Consider the following 23203-nt stretch of genomic DNA (forward strand, 5'->3'; position numbering starts at 1 on the left):
AAAGGCACGAACATAACCCAAGCAAATTCAATTAGAAATTTTACTCCAATATTAGCCATAATATTTTTGCAGGATTTGCTCATTTCTGTTATTTTAACAATTTTAGAAATGCTTCTGGAACATAAGATCATAAGTGGGTTTATGATGAGCTTGCTTGATTTGACTGCTGCACTCTAATGGCCAGTGATATCTGTGCTGTCAAAACTATACATGGCCAGATTCTCAGCTATTGGGAAAGGGTCATCACTCCACTGATCTCAATAGAGCTATGACATTTTACACCAGTTGAGGATCTGGCCCACAGTTTTTAACATGTCATTTGCCTTCTATGTCAAGTTAGTCTCTTTCTCAAAAAGTGGACAGTTCACGCAAATGATGTTTCACAAATTATTTAACACAAGATTTTGCAACCTATATCAATTTCTTTGCACTTTGGAGGTGTACGTATACCTGTCTTATGAGCATTACTGATGGGAGTACAGATATAATGGCAGATCACTGGTGTAAGGGACAGCAGCTGTATTGAAGCCAATGGAGTTGCACGTTACTTATTCCAGCAGTGAATTTGGTGAACTCGTATGCACATTGGACAATGCTATGATGGCAAGCTTCTGCATATGTGCAGTAGGCTGTTTATAAGTAGTTGATTTGATTAACTGAAATGAAGACGAGTTCAACCGCTGACTTTAAAGGGATCCTTATTGGACTGCAGATGACTGCTCAGGTTACATTATGAACAGTCAACCTGACACATGTTGTTTTAAAAAAACATATCTGATTTTAATAATTGGAGCAAAAGGAGCATTAGAAGCCAGTAGTGTTTTGGCAGTTAGTGGAGGGAAGGAACATAGTTTTGTTGTATACCTTATAACTTAAAAATAGCCAATGTTTTTAAGCTCTCTTTGGATCACTGATGCCAAATTTCTTGGATTACTCTATTTTGCTGCACCATGAGAAGGGGATTGGTCTCCTAGAATAACAATGGGATTAGGAATCAGTCAGTCCCAAATCCTAATCTGGATTTAGACACTGAATTGCTCTGTGTGCTTTGGGAAATAATTTAATCTCTTGGGCATTTATCCCTCATCTGTAAAATGGGCATTAATAATTATCTACAGCATGAGAGGGTTAGTGCATGTTTGTTCTGTGCTTTGACCATGGACAGTGCTGTATGAATGCTAAAACTGTAAACTCTTCAGGGCAGGGACTGTAGCTGAGGAGGTTCAAAGCAGCAGATGGGGGCTTTGCGTCTCCTATTAATTATTAAATTCATACCTCCCCCACCTGGAAAATCTCAGCCGGTGTCTGTTTTCTGTGTGTTTGAATTGCAGCTAAAATGCTTTGGGGAGTTGAGTAAAAGCAGCTTTCACTTTAAAATTAAGCTATTAGCACCTGTCATGCTCTGCAACCAAATATATTCACTCTTAGCTGTTCTAGTAAATAATCCGGGATCCACATAACAAATGCCATTGGAGTTGTCACTAATTATTGTGTATATTGGCCAAGGGTTGATTTGGGTAGAGAATTATTTTCTCTCCCGCAGTGCTGGTCCTTCCAAGTCAAGGCTGTGACAGTTGGCAGCCAGGGGGTAGTTTGCACTGCTTCATTTGGTTCTGTATCATTTCTCTCTGTGGGCCAAATACTCCAGGCTAGTTTGGGCTTAGCCCTTATGCGTGTGTACAGAGGGGTGGGTGGAACAAGCAAGCAGTCCCCTGCCACCTGTGAAAGGACCTGTTGCAATTGCAGCTGATTCCTAAAATGGGCAGAAAGAGCTCAGAGCTGAGTGTGAGCCACACAACCTAGCACTCAATTCTTATTTAGTTTTCACTTGTGCAAGCTACCATTATCTTCGCCTTCCTGGGTCAGGACTGAATAAAGTACTTCACCCTGTAAAAACAGAGAATTTATGTCCCAAGCGCCAAAAATGTACCATGTTCTCCAAGCATGGAAAATAAAAATTAAAAACCAGCCTTTAGTCTTTCATGGTATCATACGGCCTCCGGTGTCTGGATATGTATACTGCAGGCAATTACTACACTTGCTAGAATAATATACTGCAGCAACATGTTAAATCATATGGAATGCATTCAGATTGCAGAATTGCCCATTAATTATTTTAGCTCTTTGCATTTTAACAGGTTCTAATGATTAGGCATTAGGAAAATTATAGCTACCTCAATCACTTTGATGGAGGAAAGGGGGAATCTCAATATTATCGCGCTAAAATTACATTTCTTGTAATCAGATGATGATTAATGCTCAGTTAAAGCAGTACAATAAGATATAGTTTGCTCTTTCTTTACCCCCACAGATTGTGAGTGTTGGAAAGCACGTTAAAGGCTACCATTACATCGTTGCAAACCTGGTAAGATCCTTTGTATAATTATGTCAGTGGTTTACAAGTAAAACACTCAGCTATGCTGTGGAGCTATAACACTACACACGAAGTTTGCTATTTGTAACCAATATACAATTTACCATAATAGGTTCTGTGCAACATACTGAAGAATGTGCATTTGCATAACAGAAAGCCCAATTTTGCCCTAAGACACATTCCATTAAAATCAATACAGGGTTAAGGGGCTGCCTGGGTATAACATAGCACAGAGTTTGATCCATATATAATACTACACTATCATTTTTATGTATTACTAGAATAACAAGGTTCAACATAACTTCTTCACATCCTTCAGGGTAGCATTTGTTTTGCTGTAAGATAAGCTACTTCCAGTAGTATTACTGATTCAGTATTTTCCCTCTAAATCCACATTATACATTTGTGCAAAGAGTGTTCAAAGAGGAAAGGAAAAGAGTAAATTAAATATTTAATTATTAAAGCAATCGCTTTGCTTAAACTAAACATCCTCATGCAGACAATATAGATTCTGGTTCTGAAATATATTTTTGTTTGCTTGTTTTCTTAGTCTTTACTCACACAAAGAATTTGAGCTGACAAATGACTCTGTTGTGCTGCACTGTACTTACAGCTTCAGTTTAAAAATGTTTAAGTTTTTTTCAGACCTTCAGTTTTCAAAACAAGATATGTCAGTCCTCTCCAGGCTCTTGCTAATTAGACTTTTGGCACCCCTATGCCTTTAAAGAAGGTCTATCTATTCACTTGAGTTGACATTGGGTTGGGTCCTCAGAAAACTTTTTCTAAATCTTGCTTTTTAAGTGCAATGTAATAACACTACTTGGAATAAATTAAAATTTGCCAAATCAGTAGAAGTTTTTAAAAAATTGAGAGGTTTCAGTGGTAGTTTGGTTGGGAAAGGAAGACTTGTGGGGGGTGGTATTTTGTGTTGGTCAGCTGGCTAGTTTGATATTTATGCATTCCTAAAGTGAAATTAATCCCTAAGAGCACCTTTTACTAAAGGGGTTGGATTTACACTCACTGAACAAATTAACCATAGAAACACATCATTATGGATGTGCCTATAGTTTAATTTTTCTTTCTATGTTGACACTGAGGTTTAATATAAACCTGAAATACAAAAGAGGAAATGGTTTTCTGATGGCTACAGTTAAAACTTCATAGTAGGCTTGGTTCTGATGTCACTTACGTTGGTTTTACACTGGTGGCAGACTTACAAACTGTACCTATAAATTCTGATATCCCATGACACCATTATATATGTTGGATCACTCATCCATCTTCAGCTTGAACAACTGGTCTCAGACAGCTTATACTTACAAAATAGTGTCTCCTTCACTCTGCAATATCACCTTGAACCATGGGCATAATGGATTAGGCCTCAATCCAATATCCACTGAAGTAGTTTGGAGTCTTTCCTTTGATTTTAATAGAGACTAGATCAGGCCCTTAGTAGTCTGAAATTGCTTTTCAGACATGATGATCTGAATTTGTTTTCTCAAACATTGTCCATCATACCCAGTAATGCCTTTTCCAACTGTCGATACATATCTATTGCATTCGAACAGTGATCTTTTCATTTAAATTCACTTGTTTTTTATCATTCAAAGTAACATGCTAAGACTGAAGTTTCTTCCCAGGTTTTAAGCCTTTATTTGTCTTAGAAATCTGTTTACCTATTTTCTCTCTGTCTGTTCATTTATGCTCACTTGCTAACCTAAAACATGTCTGGCACAGAACAATGTGCTAGGGCAAACAAAATGTTAAATTGATTTTCTAGGGATTCAAAGATATTTCTTTGGAGAGGTTTATGCACGGAGGAGCCAATGTAACAGGATTTCAGTTAGTAGATTTCAGTACTCCTATGGTAACTAAACTCATGCAGCGCTGGAAGAAGCTGGATCAGAGAGAATACCCAGGATCTGATAGCCCTCCAAAGGTACTTGTTAATTTTACATACTACCAAGGATTTCAAACACTTTAACTTACGATTCACATAACTGAAGCTGTCTTCTGAATCTGAGATCTTACGTGCAGTTGCATGCCTTTCTGGTTCTTATCTGTCCACTCCAATACACGTATTAAAACCTGGCCTCTTCTACAGACCAAACATTTTCTTGAGAGGCAAACCACAACTTGGCTATAAAGATGAGTGCCTTAGAGTTAATTTATTATGAATAGTAATAAGTTGTATTATGGTAGTGTCTAGAGGCCTGATAGGGCTTGGGACTCCATTGTGCTGAACGCTGTACAAACACATAATAAGAGATAATCCCTGTACCAAAGAGTTTACAACCTAAACAGACAAGATAAAATGTGGGAGAGGAAACAAAGAAGTGAATTGACTTACCCAAAGTCACAGAGCAGATGAGTCTCCTGAATCTCAGCCCAGTGCCTTATCCACTAGACTACCCTGCCTTTGAGCATCTATGTACTTTTCACCAATGTCAAACTAACAGCTGCTGCATACTTTATCTTACATGGGTTTTTTTTGCCTAGAACTGATATTCTCCACTCTGACTTCTCTAGTCTCCTTTATTTCACTATAGCCTATTTCATGAGAGCAACTAAGCAGAAATTTTGCAAATGGACTGAAAAATACTAACCCTGATTACTCTGCAATTTAAGTAACCGGATTCTCCCACTCTTTCCAATGCATTTTTTCATAATCCTACGCAGGGGCAGCTCCAGGCACCAGCACGTCAAGTGCGTGCCTGAGGCAGCAAGCGACTGGCGGCGCTCTGCCAGTCGTCGTGAGGGTGGCAGGCAGGCTGCCTTTGGCGGCATGCCTGAGGAGGGTCCGCTGGTCCCGTGGCTTCGGCAGACCTCCCGCAGCCTGCCACCGAATTTGCGGGACCGGAGACCTCCCGCAGGCAAGCTGCCGAAGGCAGCCTGCCTGCCATGCTTGGGGCAGCAAAATGCCTAGAGCTGCCCCTGATCCTACGCCTGCTCAGTGAACTACCAGTTCTTCTCTCACCTTCAGTAAAGATGGCTCGGCAGGTGTTAGTCTTAGATGGATAAAATTAATGACAAAAAGTTTGAGAAAGGGAGATCATTGTTTTAATTTTTCTCTTGCTGTGGTTCCTCAGAGAGATCTTTTGCTGATCTTCTGAAATACAAAAAGAACAGGAGTACTTGTCAAGTATCAGAGGGGTAGCCGTGTTAGTCTGGATCTGTAAAAGCAGCAAAGAATCCTGTGGCACCTTATAGACTAACAGACGTTTTGGAGCATGAGCTTTCGTGGGTGAATACCCACTTCCTCAGATGCATCTTTATCTGAGGAAGTGGGTATTCACCCACGAAAGCTCATGCTCCAAAACGTCTGTTAGTCTATAAGGTGCCACAGGATTCTTTGCTGCTTTTACAGGAATACTTGTGGCACCTTAGAGTCTAAATACAGTTTTAAAGCTGAACTATTGTAATATGATCTCAACTCTGAGAGCATGCATTCCTTGCTTAGATGAAACTTGTATTGACTTTGATGGGAGTTTTCTGTCAGGATTCATAGAAGGCTAAACAGAAATATATCTAAGTCTGAGCTGATTTTCTATAGACTTGCCACACTCAAATGATGCATTTGTCTCCTTGTTTAGTACACATCTGCTCTGACCTATGATGGGGTACTTGTGATGGCTGAAACATTCCGTAACCTTAGAAGGCAAAAAATTGATATTTCACGGAGAGGGAATGCTGGTGATTGTCTTGCTAATCCTGCTGCACCATGGGGCCAGGGGATTGATATGGAAAGAACACTCAAACAGGTAAAATTATGCTTAATTCTAGTGACCTTGGTGAATAGTAGATCCATTTGCTAGTTCTGTGATGTGGAAGGTATAACACTCAACAAGGTGTGATGGGCACGTGGGGAAGTTTATTTTCAATCACCATCTGAAAGCACTTAGTAATAGTTTGATTGTCTTCACTGCTGCTTTTTTAGTTTATTGGTTGAGGGAGAAGATAGAGAGCTTCTCAGTAATTCAGATACATCTTTGATCCCTCCATCCGTTACACAAATTATATTGTCAATGAAGCAAAAGAGCTGTGGCCTGACTACAGAGCAAACACTTTACCTGGTATATTGAAAACTACTCTGTTATACTGTATGAAATAGAATATTCTCTACTGAAGGGCTTAGTTTGCCAACTGCTTTGTGCACTGTAGCCTAGGTATGAAAAGTAATATTCATTTAAAGAAAAAGTAAATTCCAGGTAATACAAATAGAAGAATGTGTAATTAAATTACAGTCAGAGAGTTGGTTTATTAACCACACTGGGATTTGGTTTGCATCATCCCAAGTGCTTGTGAAGTACTCCCAGTGCAAATCACATAGGTAAAATTATTTAAAGTTTTTGTTTCATTAAAAACAAGATATCCCAGAGCCATTGTTATTGATGTCAAAAGTTTGAATTTCTGATGAATATGAATGCCTAGAAAGTTCCAGATCCCTGTCAAGATGATTTAGCCTTTCTCCTGAAGAATGGAGATTTAAAAAAAAAAAAATCCTACAGTAGAATTTCAATCATTCCAATTGCAAATGAGCAGAGTCAACTCAGGAGCAGACACTGAGAAGTGACTTCTGACAGAACTGGCAGCTTTCTGCCTACCAGCAAGGGTTTCAGTCTTGAAGAAGAGTCGGATAAGGCTGAAATGGACAAAGAGAGAAGGATCTGATTTAAAATGCACGTCCTGACTCTTATGAAAAGATATTAAACATTGAATGTACTTTGAATATTCTGTGAAGAAAGTGTCCAGATCTATAATATTCTCTAAAGGAATGAAGTCAAGTTTCTATGGTGAAGCTGACATCAGGATCATAAAGTCTGAGTAATGGGTCTATATGGGCTTAATTCTGTTACCGTGGAAGCCAATGGAACACATCCACTGACTTCATCAGGATAAGGACCAGAAGCTGCATGCCTATCAGTGCAGTTCCATAGAGCCCACAACCCAGGGGCAGAGCCTAGGCTGCTGTTCAGTCCCTGCCCCCAATGCATCTGCTGCATCAGCCGTTGGGCTGAAATTGCACTCACAGTTCCAGATTCTCACTCGCACGTCGCGTTTAGGACCATGGGGAAAAAAGGAATTATGGATCCCACAGCCTCTCCCCTGTCACTCTCTGGATCAGGGGTGTTGATACATCTCCATTCGAGGCCGCCCTCCCCTCACACAGACATACCAGGCTTCTGTAGTACAGGCCCTCTGCAGCAGGGTGAATTTCAGCCTTGTGAGTATTGTACTTCAGTACACGCATGCCTCAGTATCAAGATTTGAGCTGAAAAAGACCCAAAAGGTCAAGCAAAATATCCTTTTTAGTTAGTTAGTGAGTTAGTTTGTTTGTTTTGGTCCAAAGGAATATATTTACAGTATACTGCAGTGAAAATACATGGTCCAAAAACACAGGACAAATGTGGTCTGTGAGTCACTTAATAATGCCTAGCTACTGTGTGGCAATTGGGTGCAAAAAGCACATGAGGTTGGAATTTCTTTTTTCATTTTTAGGTTCGAATACAAGGGCTGACCGGAAATGTTCAGTTTGACCACTATGGTCGCAGAGTCAACTACACAATGGATGTATTTGAGCTGAAGAGCACAGGCCCTCGTAAGGTACGTTCTGGTCAGATCTGAAAGGGTGTGTCTGTCTATTGAAATACTAAATAAATAAAGCCATCAAAATAAGGACTTGAGATCTTGAACTAAAAAGCTCTAGTGTCAATTTTTTCCATGGTATAAGCAGGCGCAACACCACTGATGTTAATGAAGGTGTAGCCACTAGCACCAGGGATGAATTTGGCCCATTATTTTTGCAATCTTTGTTAAATATGCACAATAAGTTACAGATTATGTGGTATTGAGGTTTGTGGGGTCTTCAGAGAGTGTAAAGTAAATTTTATAGTAGATACATTTATTCTGTGCAATAATGTAAGAGGAAAATGAACAAAAACAAGTGTGTGTGTATGTGAAAGTGGTTTAATGAGGCACAGTCTAATGAAAAATGGCTTGATGGGGTTTTGTTAGGATGCCTGGGAAGTGAAGCAGGGTCAACAGTCTGAGTAGTACATCCCGACTGAACCTTATCTGCAGTAAATTATCGATATTTTGCAGTTGTGTTTTTATCTTATAGCTGAACATAAACTAGAAATCAGAAATCTTAATTAATATAGGTTTTTTGAGGGTCAGGAGGAAAGGAAGGGAAAAAAGATTTTATGGAAGGAAAATTAATTGCTCCAGCTAATCACATTTGCTTTAAATACAATTGGCCTTATTTTCATCATTATTTTGTATAAACATTTTAAATGGTGCCCATAGACAAGTATACTTTGGGACATGTCCAGTTTGCATGCGGACAACTCAGGCAAATATTTGTAGGTATGTGCATACAAATCCTCAAGAGGTGTTGTTCACATAAAGGAGAGTGCACCCTTGGAAAATATGGGCCTTTATACTTTGTAATTCTTTTTGCTTTCTTGCTGAAGCTTGTAAATGTTTCATGAATATAAAATATATAATGAAAAAGAGAAAAGGGTAATTGGGTGCATGCATTCTGTTCCTATTTGGAGTGCCATATCCCATTTTATTTGCCAGACCATCCAAAAAATATAGCAGAGTTTGAAAGGGGGCAGAGAGATGAGCCAAAGGTGTACAGGAGAGTAGCAGCTCTTGAATTAATTCTGAGACAAATCAGGAATAAATTAAGTCACGAGCCCTTCACTGTTAGATGCACAGGAGTTTTCAGAACAGACATGCTCAGCAAATGATACCCTGATGAATTGTCATTCCCAAAAGACAAACTGTTCAACATTGTAGTGGTGTGGGGGGAAGAGCACTAAACAACAGACCCAGAGCCCAAGCTTTGGTCAAGACAAATTATTTGAAAAGGTATACAAATAATAGCTATGACCCAAATCAATATGTGCAGTTGTAGTTTGCAAGAATGACAAATGACTAAACTCTGATATGGGGAAGGTGGACCTGTCCTAGTCCTTTCATGAATCCTTCTGTCATCTGATAATGAATATGTTTAATCTGGCTGCCACTTCAGTCTAACTGCCTCTGTTTTTGATTGTCCCCACATTGGGGACAACAGGCAGTAAGTGCATGTGGCTGCAGCACACAGGAACTCACGGCTGAAGTTTCTATTATTTTTCGAGTGTTCTCTGTATATTCCACTCATAGGATGCTCAGACTGTTGCAGCCTGTATGGTAGAATTCTAGTTGGTAGTAGCCATTGGAGCACTCATGAGCCTCCCTTGCTCTTCCCTTCAGTGAACATTAAACATCTAGGGCACGGGTATGAAAGGTCATGGCACTTCAACCTCCTCCATTCCTTCTAACCACCACCAGCTGAACAGTTAGAAACTTGCTATCAGATACTTCCAGATCTATGTTGGCTAGTTAGTTTAGGTATCAGTAATTAGTAGTTGTCTCTAGCAGTCAAGTTAGTGATTAGATAGCAATCAGGATGCCTGAATTGGAGGCTAAAAACCCTGGATTTAAGAGGTGTCTTATGTCTGATGGTGTTCTTGGTGTCAGACACACATGACAGATGTCTGGCATGTTTAGGAGAGGAACAATTTCCTTCAAAATGCTCTGTTTCTTCAACTTTTACTACACAAGCAAAGAAGGAAAGACAAAACTTCAAGTGATTTTACTACAAGAGGCACTGTCAGTGGAAACATCTGGAATGGAAAGAGTACAGAGACCTGCTTCGCTCCGAGCAATTCAATCAAAAGGGACAGATCCTCCTTGGTACCTGGTACTACAGGATCCAAGAAATGTAAGGATCTGAATAAAAAGAAATCCATGATGGTGTCAGCCTCTGTTTTTAGAACCAATTTGACAGAGGAGGACTCATTTTCAGTGCCAAGCAGGGCCGGTACAAGGATGTTTCACGCCCTAGGTGAAACTTCCACCTTGCTCCCTCCCCTGTCCTTGAGCCCCCCCCCTCATGTGCCGCCCCCCCCGCAGCTCCCTCCCTCTGCCCTGAGAGCCCCGCCCCCGTGGCAACGCCCTGCCTCTGCCCTGAGGCGCCCCCCTGCGGCTAGTAACATGCATGACAAAGACATTAGATATTCTCTCAGTTTCGCTTGAAGAATCGGCCCATCCTTGTTTTGACATTTTAGGGGCTGCTGCTAGACAACAAATTACACTTCCTTTAGAACTGTTGTTGAAGCCAACAAAATCAATTTGGAATACTCCCTCATCTGCTCAGCCTTTGTAAAAAAATGCAGATAAATTATATAAATTTACACATGAAGGGCTGGCTATGTTTTGTACCCATCCATCTCCTAATTTGTTGGTGGTTGAGGCATTTATTTAAAGATCGAAAGATCCCCAAATTGATTCGATTCTGTCTTATAAGGAGTGGAAGAGGTTGGATGTTTTTGGAAGAAAAAATATTATGTCAGCTACATTAGCCATGTGCATATCTAATTATGAAGCTTTCATGGCTAAGTAGAATATTGTCACTGGTGAAAAATGTCTTCGTTCCCCAATTCCTTACTGGAGGAGCACAAAAGGTTAGTGAGTGCTATTTTGACTGAGGGATGAAATATGGGATGAGGCCTGAACAATTTTAAGTGTGGCTTTTGATTCTTCAGCGAGGGCAATAGCTTCAGCTATCACATTAAGAAGATGTGCATTATTAAGATTAGTGGGACTTTCTCATGAGACAAAGATGAGAATTGAAGATTTTCCTTTCGAAGGAAGTCTATTTAGTATATAGACTGATGAAATACTGGAGAAAATGAAAAATGTGAGATCCACAACCAGATCTTTGGTTTCTTTAACACAACAAAGAAATCATATTCAACATACCACAGACATGATCTACCTTCTTCTTTGTTATTGCTTCCTTACAAATATCAAAGGAAGACCTACCATTACCAGCCCCAGTGTCATACCTCCCACCCTCAGAAACTACCAAGGCAGAGGCTATTTAAACTGTGAAATAATAGAGGGAAGACTTCCACGTCTTTATCTTTGGCGATCCCCACAAGATCACAGATTTGACATGAGGACACAGAGCTTCAAATCAGTCCAATTAGACTTTGTTTATCTGCAGTTAGGGGACCATTTGTCTCATTTTTATCAACAATAGTAGTTGACAACATCAGATAGGTGGATCTTAAAAGTTGTTGCATGCAGTTACATGATTCGATTCAAAACCCTTCCATCCTACAACCTTCCTATTTCCAGGGCAGGTAGTGAGTTCACCGTGAATAGTTAAAAAAAGAGTTTCATTCTTTATTGGTAGCACAGGCAACAGAGATTATACAACAAAGTCAGGTAGGGAGGGGTTTTATTCTTATTATTTTCTCATTTCAAAAAAGCATGAGGGCCTTCGCCCTGTTTTGGATTTAAGAATATTAAACTTATATATACAGAAATTTTGTTTCCATATGTTATCTCAAACTTCTATAATCCCTTCTCTCTCCCTTCAGGGTTGGTTTTCAACTTAGATTTGAAAGATGTATATTTCAAAAATACCATGTTTCTGGAAATATCTGTGTTTCGTGGTAGGAGATGACCATTTTCAGTACAAGGTTCTCCCTTCAGGTTGTCTACAGCAGAAAGGGTGTTTACAAAATGCCTGTCTGTATTGGCAGCACACCTAAGAAGAAATGGGATATTTGTGTACCCATACCTAGATGACTGGTAAATAAAAGCATAATCCTATTGCACGTAAGACAATATGTTCCCTTTTTTGCCAGTCTGAGGTTACAAAAAAAAATGTTCATTCTAGTCCAAGCTCAGCAAATTCTTCACAATTCAGCAAATTCTATTCATGGAAGCCATTCTAGATTCAACTGTGGCAACAGCTTTTCTCCTAGAGGATAGATTTATAAAAATAAAAATTTCTCCCTGTCAAGTTACCACATCCATCAATTCCCTTTTTTTCTTCTGGTTGCTGGGTCTGCTGGTGTCAATCTGGGCAGTGACAGGATGCCCTCATCTTTACATGAGAGATCTTCAACATTGGTTAGCGATAAATTACAAATCAGGTTTAAGCAACATGCATCACAAAGTGATCATTCCACAACAGGTGTTAGCATCACTTGTGTGGTGGATAAACACTCAAAACCTTTCAAATCCCCTCTGCCTTCAGTAATACTCACCTCCAATGCATCTGCACTGGGATGGGGACATCTGTACTGGCATCTGGACAACAAATTGGTCACTGATCAACAAAAGGAAAGACCAAAAGATCCTACCTATCACTATATTAGAGATGAGGACGCTCAGACTAGCTCTAAAGTAGTTTCTACCTCAGGTACAACACATTAGTTCAAAAGATAACAGGCAATATGAGGATGCTATATTATCTGCACAAACAAAGGGGGACTTATTCCCAACAACTATGCATGGAGGCAGAGAACGTTTGGAAATGGTGTATAGAACACAACACTGGTCAAATAACAATATATATATAGTAGAGGAACAAAAAACTCTTGTAGATCATCTGAGCAGATCAACATATTATATGCACGAATGGTCCTTGAAGGCCGAATGGTAACACATCTCTTCAGTTCATTCATTATCGGATTTCCCGATAATAGATCTTTTTGCATCGAACAGCAACAGCAAGTGTCAAAGTTTTTGTCTGAGATCAAATAGAGATAGTGAGTCAATATCAGATGCATTTACCCCCTTTCCCCTCATTCAGAGAGTCAGAAACAGAAGGCCAGGATGATTTTAATAGTGGCAGCATGGCCCAGACAAGAATGGTATCCGCACTTAATTCACCTGTAATGGAGCCTCTACCACTGCTACCAGACTTGTTGTTTCAATAACCCAGGATGCTTTATCATCCGAATCTTAGAATCATAGAATATCAAAGCTGGAAAGGACCTCAGGAGGTCATCTAGTCCAACTCCCTGCTCAGAACAGGACCAACACTAACTAAATCATCCCAGCCAGGGCTTTGTCAAGCCTAACCTTAAAAACCTCTAAGGATGGAGTTCCATCACCTCCCTAGGTAACCCATTCCAGTGCTTCACCACCCTCCTACTGAAATAGTGTTTCCTAATATCCAACCTAAACCTCCTGCACTGCAACTTGAGACCATTACTCCTTGTTCTGTCATGTGCCACCACTGAGAACAACTGAGCTCCATCCTCTTTGGAACCCCCCTTCAGGTAGTTGAAAGCAGCTATCAAATCCCCGCTCACTCTTCTCTTTTGCAGACTAAACAAGCTCAGTTCTCTCAGCCTCTTCTTCAGCCTGTCCTTCAGTCTCTTCATTTGACAGTATGGGAAATAGGACTCTAGGGGCTTGTCATCACTGCGGGCCAAATTGACGTTGCTGCAATTGATGCAGCTGCGTCTATTTAGCGAGTCTGGTTAAGAAATGCTATGTCAATGGGAGGGCGCTCTCCCGTCAACTTCTGTAATCCACCTCAATGAGAGGTGGAAGCTATGTCACCAGGAGAGCATATCTCATCTATATAACATGATGTAGACACCGCAGTAAGTTGACGTAGGTCACATCGCCTTCAGTTATGTAGTTTACATAACTAAGGCAGCGTAACTTACGTCAACCTAGTGCTGTAGTGAAGACAAGCCATAGGATACTATAAAAAAGTTGTTCATTAGAAGTATAGAATGTATTGTTACATTCCAGAAAAGAGTTCATGCAGAAATGTTATAGTCATAAATGGAAAAATGTTTTGTTTTGGTCTACTATGTATGATATAGAGCCACATACAGCACCAATTAATTACGTATTAGAGTATTTATTGTATCTTAAGAAAACAGTTCTTTCATTATTTTCAGCAAATGTTCTTCACTCAACCATATCAACATATCATGCACTTGCAGATGGAAACTCAATCTTTATTAACGATGTAGTTGAGCTACTTATAAGGTCTTAATAATTTATACCATCCAATAAGATACCCTGTACCATCTTTGGATCTGAATTTAGTACTGTCACAAATGAGGAGTCTTCTTTAGAACCTTTGGGGAAGTATTCTTTATTTCATTTGTCTATAAAACCCGTATTTTTATAGCAATCACTTTGGCAAGACATATAAATGAATTGCTTGCATTAATGGCTGATCCAGCGTTCACTGTTTCCATAAAGATAAAGTGGTTCTTCATAAACATCCTAGTTTTTTACAGAAAGTGGTCTCTGATTTTCATTTAAACCAGTCTATAATTTTACCAATTTTCTTCCCCAAACCTCATACTCAGGATGAGGAAGCTAAATTATATACTCTAGATGTTAAAAGAATGTTGGCATTTTATTTAGACCAGACTAAACCATTTAAACAGTCCCCAAAATTGTTTATTGCTCGTGAAAAGAAGTTCAAGAGAAATGCTGTTTCTGTACAAATGTTTTCTAGAGGGCTAGATTCTATATTGAGGAGGAGCATAAATTGCGAGGGTTGTCCATTCCTCAGGGAATTAAACTCATTCCGCTGAGTTGAAGGCATTCTCTATGGCTTTTTCTAGATACTTTTCTCTGGTAGAGATATGTAGAGCAGCAACTTGCAATGCTGTTCATACTTTTATTACACACTATTCCTTAAGTTTAGAGTCCAGATCTGATGCAAAATTTGGCAAGGCAGTCCTTATATAATTCGGACTCTATGGTCCCACCATCCTGGCTTGGCGTACTGCTTATAGTTTATCCCATGAATGGGAGTATGCAGAGGACACTCAAAGGAGAAATGAAGATTACATACCTACAACCAAGGTTCTTCAAAATGAACTCTGCATATTCACATTCCCCACCTGCCTTTCCCTTGGAGTCCGACTTACCAAAGGACCTGGAGTCATAGAGGAAGAAATTTCACTGGCTGAAGCAGCAAGACTTTTTATACCCTCTCCCTGGAACGCTTGACATTCATTGAAGAGAGGGGCAAGAGACGTGCATGAGCATTCTAATTGCTACTACTAGCTATAATTCTATCATTCAGACTGCACAGGTCAGAGCATCCCATAAGGGTGACTATGCAAAGGAAGAACCTAGGTTACAGATAAATAACCATCATTTCTCTTTAGTCCATGTGGCATAGGGCAATAAAGCCTTGACCTGACAGTGGGATGTAAACACTTTTACTGACCCCATATCTTACAGACAACATGCAGACATTATGCATTAGACTGAGACGGATGTCTGACATTCAGATTTGAGACAGACACCAAAGCTCTGGCCCACAATCTAAGGAACTCAATACCTGGCACTCAAGGAGCATATTTGGCATTGGGCCAGATCCTCCACTGATGTAAGTCAGCATAACTCATTGATTTCAACAGAACTGCACTGATTTACACCAGCTAAGGATTCAGCCCATTATATCACCTTGCCATCAGCTGCAGGTAAGCATAGTTTACAATGCAGTCTACGCCATTCTGCTCTCACTCAAGACATAATCCTGATGACTCTGACATTTGGATACCCATAAGCCTGCAAGCACTGTACCTTGTCTACTGCATGCTTTTAATTCAACTTATATTTTCACATATTTGGGGTACTTATGGGGCCTCTTACATGTAGCAGGATGCCTTATTCCTATCACATAGAGTAATCAAATGTCATGCTTTCATGCAAATTTCATATATAAGATGTAGACATAGAGGTCAGAAAGGAATTCTCCCTCACAAAAATTAGCTAGATGCTTGCAATTGGCAAGATGCATTATGCAGGATTTAGGGAAGGAGTGTCATCAACTGCCTGTGAGGGTTGTAACTTCCAGAGGAACAATACCTGACTTCTTGGATCAATGCTCTGATCCAGTATGACAAATCCTTATAATACATGAGAAATAAAGATACCTAAATGAACTAAATGTCTGCTTTCCATGCCCTATGTAACATCACTGATGAGTCATCTGGCAATATCATTTCAGCATTCCCTTTCCAGTCATAGTAATTCTTGAATCAGAGTTTTAGAAAAATGATTTTTTATTGCCTGCAGCTCTAATATCCACAAACAGAGAGAGCATCACACAAAATCACAGCTTCTCAGAGTCATATGTTTCTATATAGTGAATGCCGATGGGGTAAAAATAAATCCTCCATGTTATCTGTTGTATTCTTCATCTCTGAAACAGTAAAGCCAAGACTTTCAAAAATGGATGCATAAAATTAGATCTGGGTTCTACCCTAAATCCAAATTCAGGCAGCTAAACTGGTAATATGATTTTCAAAAGTGCCAACTGTTCCCATGATTTAATGCTATTGCTGGGTGACTTCAATGGCTGCTACTGAATATTCAGCACTTTTGAAAATCAGGCCACTGATCTAGCTACATAAATAGATTTAGAAGCCTAACTTTGAGCTGCCAAATTCAGCACTGATGTATATGGGTACAACTGTTGTAATGTACATAGAGTTGCACTTGCTTACACCATCTAGGGCTGAATCTGGCCCTATATTTATTTTTTTCATTTATAATAGTTGAACATATTCTCCTTGTGCCATCTCATAGCTGTCTTGGTAAATATTTTTTTATGTATCTGGCATTTATTCAGTAATCCTAAACAAGAGTTACCTTTGTGCAGATTCTGCATTTGAGAGAGATACTCTCAGACACAGTGCTACATGTACTTACAAAAACTGCCTGCTACTCCTCTAAAACCTACTTGCCCTTTGTCAGTGTTTTGATGTGATGCTTACTTTGCAACACAGCACATCATTCGAGCTTTTGCTTCACTCCTGAACTTCTCAGCAGTGAGGAACCACACAGTGTAAAACAATCATTCTTCATTATAATGAGCTTCCAAAACAGCCAGGTTTCAGTATCCATGTTCTGCCTTCAGTTGGCCCAAATTTTGACAGGAACTTGACATTTTAAGCTATCAGTTGTATATGTGAATCCATGGCTGTCTGGATGAAAAAGTGTATTTTCTAGCAATGCAGCCTGTTAATAAAAGAAAACTGCCTTTTGCACTAAATCAGCAATGCTCAGAATTTCTTGTCAGCTGCGGACATGTAAATCAAGATGCCTACATTTTTTTACCAGTAGGAGGAGGGGAGGGAAAGATGCTTCTTACCTGTAGTGAAGGACTTGCATTGCAAAATGTTATTTGTTTATCGGTTTGTTTCATAAATGGGGAAAAAAATAAATTTCTTTCACTCAGATTAAATTACTGCATGTATTTGTACGTGTTATACATTGTGAATCTTAGATGTTTTATTGATGTGGTACAGTGACCATTCATTGTTGATATGACTTTTGTCTCAGTAAATTAATTTCAACCTCCAAAAGAAAACAGCAAATATAAAAATCACATTTTTAATACATGCAGGATTGTTAATGAGCATAGTCATGGGAGCCAGAAATACCTGAGTTCCAGTCCTGGCTCCGGCACTGATTTACTATGTGGTCTTGAGGAAGACACTTCAACTCTCCATCTTATGTAGAGTTGGCTTTCTGTGTGGTAATGACCCAATATTTGCATGGGAAAGATAGTAAAGGTTGAAGACATTGTTGGCCATGTCACTGATATGATGACATGTTCTAATACTGGGGCCTGGGCCTCAACAGCAGAGTAACGGGTCGCCAAGTTATTTATATCACAGTGCTGATTTGTGGTTCTCTTAACAAAGTGAAAGTCTTTCCATCTCCTACACTGACTCTGGCCCCTCACAATTTGTTACTGACTAATACCCAGCCCTGTGTCCCGAGCATGCTTTGCACAAGTTGGGCAGTGGAAAACAAAGGGGTAACCTAATTCCCTTCCCCCATTTTATAGGAGTTACAAGGGCTTCCCTCTCCCAGATCTTGGTCTTGTAAACTCTGGGTTCACCAAGGAGGGAGGGGAAAGTGGATGCTGGCCAATCTTTAGGCATCTTACAAATGTGGGTACTACCAAATGACTTCGGGTCTGCAGGCCTCTGGTGGGGTCCTTTCAATGTCAGTGCAGCTATTTGAATAATTACTGAAGAGAGGGAAAGGACACTTTATTGATGCCCAACTTGCAGGTCTCCCCTCTGGAAATGAAACCACCAGGAGACTTCTCTCTAGTATATTAACTGTCCTACCTAAAGGTCACCTCAGATGATCTTATTGACCCAGATGAATGTTAATGATAGTTGTTTCATTTGCTCAGAGTGACAGTGGGCATGGTGAGGTCACAGGATGTGGGAGATGGACTGAATAAGTGTGACATTCAGTTTGGCCAAGATTTTCAAAAATAGATAGGTGCCTAAAGTTAGGTTCCTAAATCCATATTTAGGCACCTAAGTGAGTGGCTTGATTTTTACCCACTCAATTCATCTGATATAAGCCAAGAGGAACTGAATGCTCAGCACTTTTGAAAATTAGGCCATTTATTTAGATGCTGAAACATGGATTTAGCAGCATAACGTTAGTCATCTATTATTCACAGTTCTGACCTCTCCCTTTAATCTGTTGCTGCTTCATCCACACGTGTATGTCTGTCAACTCTTCAAGGGATTGTGAAAAAAATTCCTGTTAAATATATAAAAATAGGCCAAAAGTGACATTTTGCAGAAATACTAAATTGATTAGTATTTCACCGTTTTTAGGTTTGTTTTTTTTTCCTCCTGAGAACTAGTTCATCTCATTTTAAAACTTAAGGGCAGATACTCAGCTGGAATAAATTCACATAGCCTCACAGCACCTCTGTGAGGTAGGGGACTGCCATTATCCTCATTTTACAGATGGGGAACTGAAGTACAGAGAGGCTAAGTGACTTACCCACAATCCTGTGATAGAGCAGGAAACAGAATCCAGATTTTCCAAACTGCAGGCCAAACCACTGGGCCAAACCCTCCCCCTCCAAACCCTCCAAAGACATGGAACCTAGCTATTATTGTGCTCAGTAAATAGCTGTGACAGGTTCATTCTTTGTTTAAATTGTACCATTCTGGAACAGCAGCTAAACCACAATAATATTATTCTTCATGTAACATCTTATGTTTATTGTTTGAAGTTACTATAAAAATTACGGTTTGTGTTGTAGGTTGGTTACTGGAATGACATGGATAAATTAGTTTTGATTCAGCATGAACCTTCTCTTGGAAATGAGTCAGCCATTGAGAACAGAACAGTAGTTGTAACTACTATTTTGGTAAGTTTTTTTTCTGTGGTTTTTCTGGTAGATCCAGACTACTTTCTGGTTATAGTCTCATTTAGTCTGTCAGATCTGGTGGGTTAGTGGGAAGGTAAAAGCTGCGTATTTAAAATTTCTTGATTCTCAACTCTGTACAGAATATTTCTGATGTACATTTGAAATCTATTTTCTCAAATCAAATTAGGGTAAATTCATCCGCTTTACATTTTTATTCAGTTTTTCCCATTGTTCACTGAAATAATTCTCAGAAATGTAAATTAATTCTCTCAACCTCTGATTGATAAATTGTGGCTTTCAAGATGTTGAAATAAAAAAATGCTAACAGGAAGAAATGAGAAAAGAGAATGAAATCAAGCTTCTGTACTACCAGGTGTCATTTGGTTAATGTGCTATGCTTAAAAACAGCTCTATCTATTAGATTTTAAGAGCTTGATCCCGTGATTCAGGCACAAAGAACACAGGATCTGCCTTTAGTAATGTGTAAACTTCTAAACTGTATCCAGATAGTTTGCCCATGTAATAATGGGTTATTTGCTTTTCTATATAAACAGTACAGTAAACTTGGAAATTGAATTGGCATGTCTCACACAAATCATTTCTTAAAAAATTAGTCCTGATATTGTTTAAGTTCAATGTTTCAATGGAAAAGAAATAGTTAATTTTCGCTGAATATTTTTCAGTGGTGCATAGTCGTTCATTTTAAAGAATTCCTCAGAAGAGAGGAAGATGTGATTACTACATTAATCCCCATTCTAAAAGAAATAAATATATAGATTTCAAAATTACTTTTTCAAAGGAAGTCGTACAAACATCTTTTAAACAGAATATCTAATGTATTTTTCCCTCTGAAGTCAATTGTGCCCTTTAAAGCTGATGCTTGTCAAAGCAGACTGGCAAAGGGTGACCTTTACCAGATTATTTTAAAAATTTCACACCTCTGTTCACTGCCCTTTTCACCTATCTCATTAGACAAGACTTTTTTTTAAATCATTCAGGATAAGATATGTCTCAAATGAGAAGAAATATTCTTTATGTAATGTCAGTATTCTTAAGGAGAATTATCTAAATTGTTCCTGAGTTGAAAATAAACCAAGGGAAAAGTAAAAGTGTTGCTGGGAAATGTTCTGATTCTAAGAATGCAGTTAGTTACCATATTGTTTGTATTATATATGAGGGTTTATGCATTAACTAGGTCCTGACAAATCTCCTATTGAAGGTTATCATTCTGGGATGCAAACCGACCAACGTACTATACAGCAATTCAGAGTGTAACTCCTAATCTAATTGTGTAATTTTTTGCATGGGACTTTTAAAAATATATGTATCTTTTTCCTAAAAAAGACACGGTAATAGAAAAATTATACTTCAGTACAGTCCTCCTCTTTTCAGCCTCTGATGAAGAATCCTATTTTAAGAAATTGATCAATGAAGAAAAGAGTCCCACGATGCTGCGAACATTCCTAACTCAGGCTCAAGTATTAATCTGCAGTGTAGTAACATTGAGCTAATTTTTCCATATGGATTACTGTTCCTCTGACTGGATGGCCAGGCATTGAACCATCAAGAAAAGCTCTGTGACTATTCTGAAATGTCTAGAACAGATGATGTTAACCTTCAACTTTGCCAAGCTGAGAAGAAAATGATGTGAATAACAAGTTCTGAACTGAAAATTTTCCTCTCATACCAATCCTGATATCTTTAATTGGGGCCATAAATGAACAGTGTAATTTCTGTAAATAGCTCCAAACTTAGGAGAAGCAAGTAAAAAAATATAAAAAGGATGCCTGTTTGCCAAACGTATACAAGGGGAAGGAGGGAAGGAGGGAGCTTTTTCAATGTATTATTTTACCTGTCCTGTTTGCATATATGCATAATAAATGTTATCTTTAACAGAAGTTTTCCAGTCCATATATAAAAAGGACTGGTCGATCATTTTTCAAACCAAGATGCTGAATGAATTTTACAAAGCATGCCCAGTCTTCATGCAGCATGTCATTTTGGAATAAATACAATTATCCGAAAATATACCTATCAACCTAAAGTGACCCGCTCAATGCTTTGATATCCAGATGCAAAATAAATTTGATTGGAATAAAAATGTATGGGAAAAATCTGTCTTTGGCTAGTTATGCATATCTCCCATTGACTTCAGTGGGAGCCGCATAGTTGGCTCTGAAAGCAGAATTTGACCTCCAGTTCTTAATAGTCATCTGCAAAGGCAACAGATGTAGAATCTACAAGCTCTTAATCACACAAAAGCAACATATTAAACTACAGTGCATTTCAGAATCTTGTCATTTTGCTCTTCCCTGTACTTTTCTCATGTCATAAATGCCAGACAGAGATTGGTGACCTCTTCACTGCCCTCTTCATATTGAAGGAAAGCTGATTCAACGTACATGAAAAATATAATTTTGGTTGCATGCGTTCCTTCCAGTATTAAACTGAAAAGCTTCTGTGATCAATGCTGTCAAGTTTTTCAGTCTGTGGAAGACCGATGTCTAGGCATAGTAAAAGATTTAAGAGTTGTCAGCATGGCATGCTTTAATTTTTGTGTGAAGTAATAGAGCACCGATTATTTCGCTTTACTATCTTATTTTGTATGTGTCTATGCTTAATTTGCTGTAATTTTACATTTTATTATTAAATATAAGATATGTAATAAAAGAAACTAGCTCTATACCCAAACAAACAAGTTTGATACTTTTGACTTTGGCAAAATACTATGGTCACCTGTAGTACAGTAAATATGCTTAGATTTTATTTTAAATTTTTGATTTATCATACAGAAAAGTACTCCTGGGAGATTGCTAGAGTGAAAAATTGAGACCTCTATTCTAGTGAACATTCTTATTTAACTAATATTTAGTTTTAATATAAAAGGTTGCAAAAACTGGAAGAGTATCAGAGGGGTAGCTGTGTTAGTCTGGATCTGTAAAAGCAGCAAAGAATCCTGTGGCACCTTATAGACTAACAGACGTTTTGGAGCATGAGCTTTCGTGGGTGAATACCCACTTCATCAGATGCATGTAGTGGAAATTTGCAGGGGCAGGTATATATATGCAGGCAAGCTAGAGACAATGAGGTATATACCTGCCCCTGGAAATTTCCAGTACATGCATCTGACGAAGTGGGTATTCACCCACGAAAGCTCATGCTCCAAAACATCTGTTAGTCTATAAGGTGCCACAGGATTCTTTGCTGCTAAAACTGGAAGAGTGACAAACAAACGAAATTGTTTAAAGCTAAAGAACTGCATGGTACAGTGAGCTTTAAGCATTTTTTCCAACATAGTACTTCAATATAATATCAACTTAATAGGTATCAGAAGGCTAAGAGTGTAAATTGCAAACCTTGAACCCAAGAAATATTGGGGTTAAATAAAACAAAACCAAAGCCCCTTAATGTCATTTCTTGGTCAAGTACTTCTCAAGAAATCCATCCACAAACCAATCGTACATTTTAGAATACTCATTGACTTCAACAGAAGTTTTATCTGAATCAATAATGCAGAACTGAGCCATTTTCTTGCATAAAAATCTTTTTTTCCACCTTATAATTTATTTTTGCAGTGTTTTAGAAAGTGCAAAAGGGACTTCATTAAAATAGGCCAACCTTAACCAAACAGTGTCAAGGTTAGTGTTTTTTTTCTGACTTCCATTATTAAGTTATGGGCATTTTACTATTCACATCAATCTGCAGGAATGTAATGTAATGATTTGTTTCTGTCTGGAAAGATACTTGTTTCAGTCACCCACTTGTATTTCAAAATGTTAAGTATTGTT

The 23203-nt window shown here is 38.8% G+C and overlaps 1 protein-coding gene across 5 annotated transcripts in view; it reads left to right on the plus strand.

Annotated features, from left to right (window-relative positions):
* The window catches only part of GRIA4 (glutamate ionotropic receptor AMPA type subunit 4), a 300900-nt gene that overhangs the window by 206676 nt on the left and 71021 nt on the right, over nt 1-23203 (plus strand). For 4 of the 5 annotated variants that reach the window (XM_030560571.1, XM_030560562.1, XM_030560588.1 and 1 more), the window contains exons 5-9: nt 2312-2365; nt 4155-4313; nt 5968-6135; nt 7874-7978; nt 19308-19415. In XM_030560571.1, the coding sequence (XP_030416431.1) occupies nt 2312-2365; nt 4155-4313; nt 5968-6135; nt 7874-7978; nt 19308-19415 (594 nt within the window). Of the gene's footprint in view, nt 1-2311; nt 2366-4154; nt 4314-5967; nt 6136-7873; nt 7979-19307; nt 19416-20807; nt 22371-23203 lie in introns of those variants that run through there. The other variant, XM_030560598.1, reaches the window with a different exon arrangement.

Source organism: Gopherus evgoodei, chromosome 1 (genome assembly GCF_007399415.2).
Source record: "Gopherus evgoodei ecotype Sinaloan lineage chromosome 1, rGopEvg1_v1.p, whole genome shotgun sequence".
NCBI lineage: Eukaryota > Metazoa > Chordata > Testudines > Testudinidae > Gopherus > Gopherus evgoodei.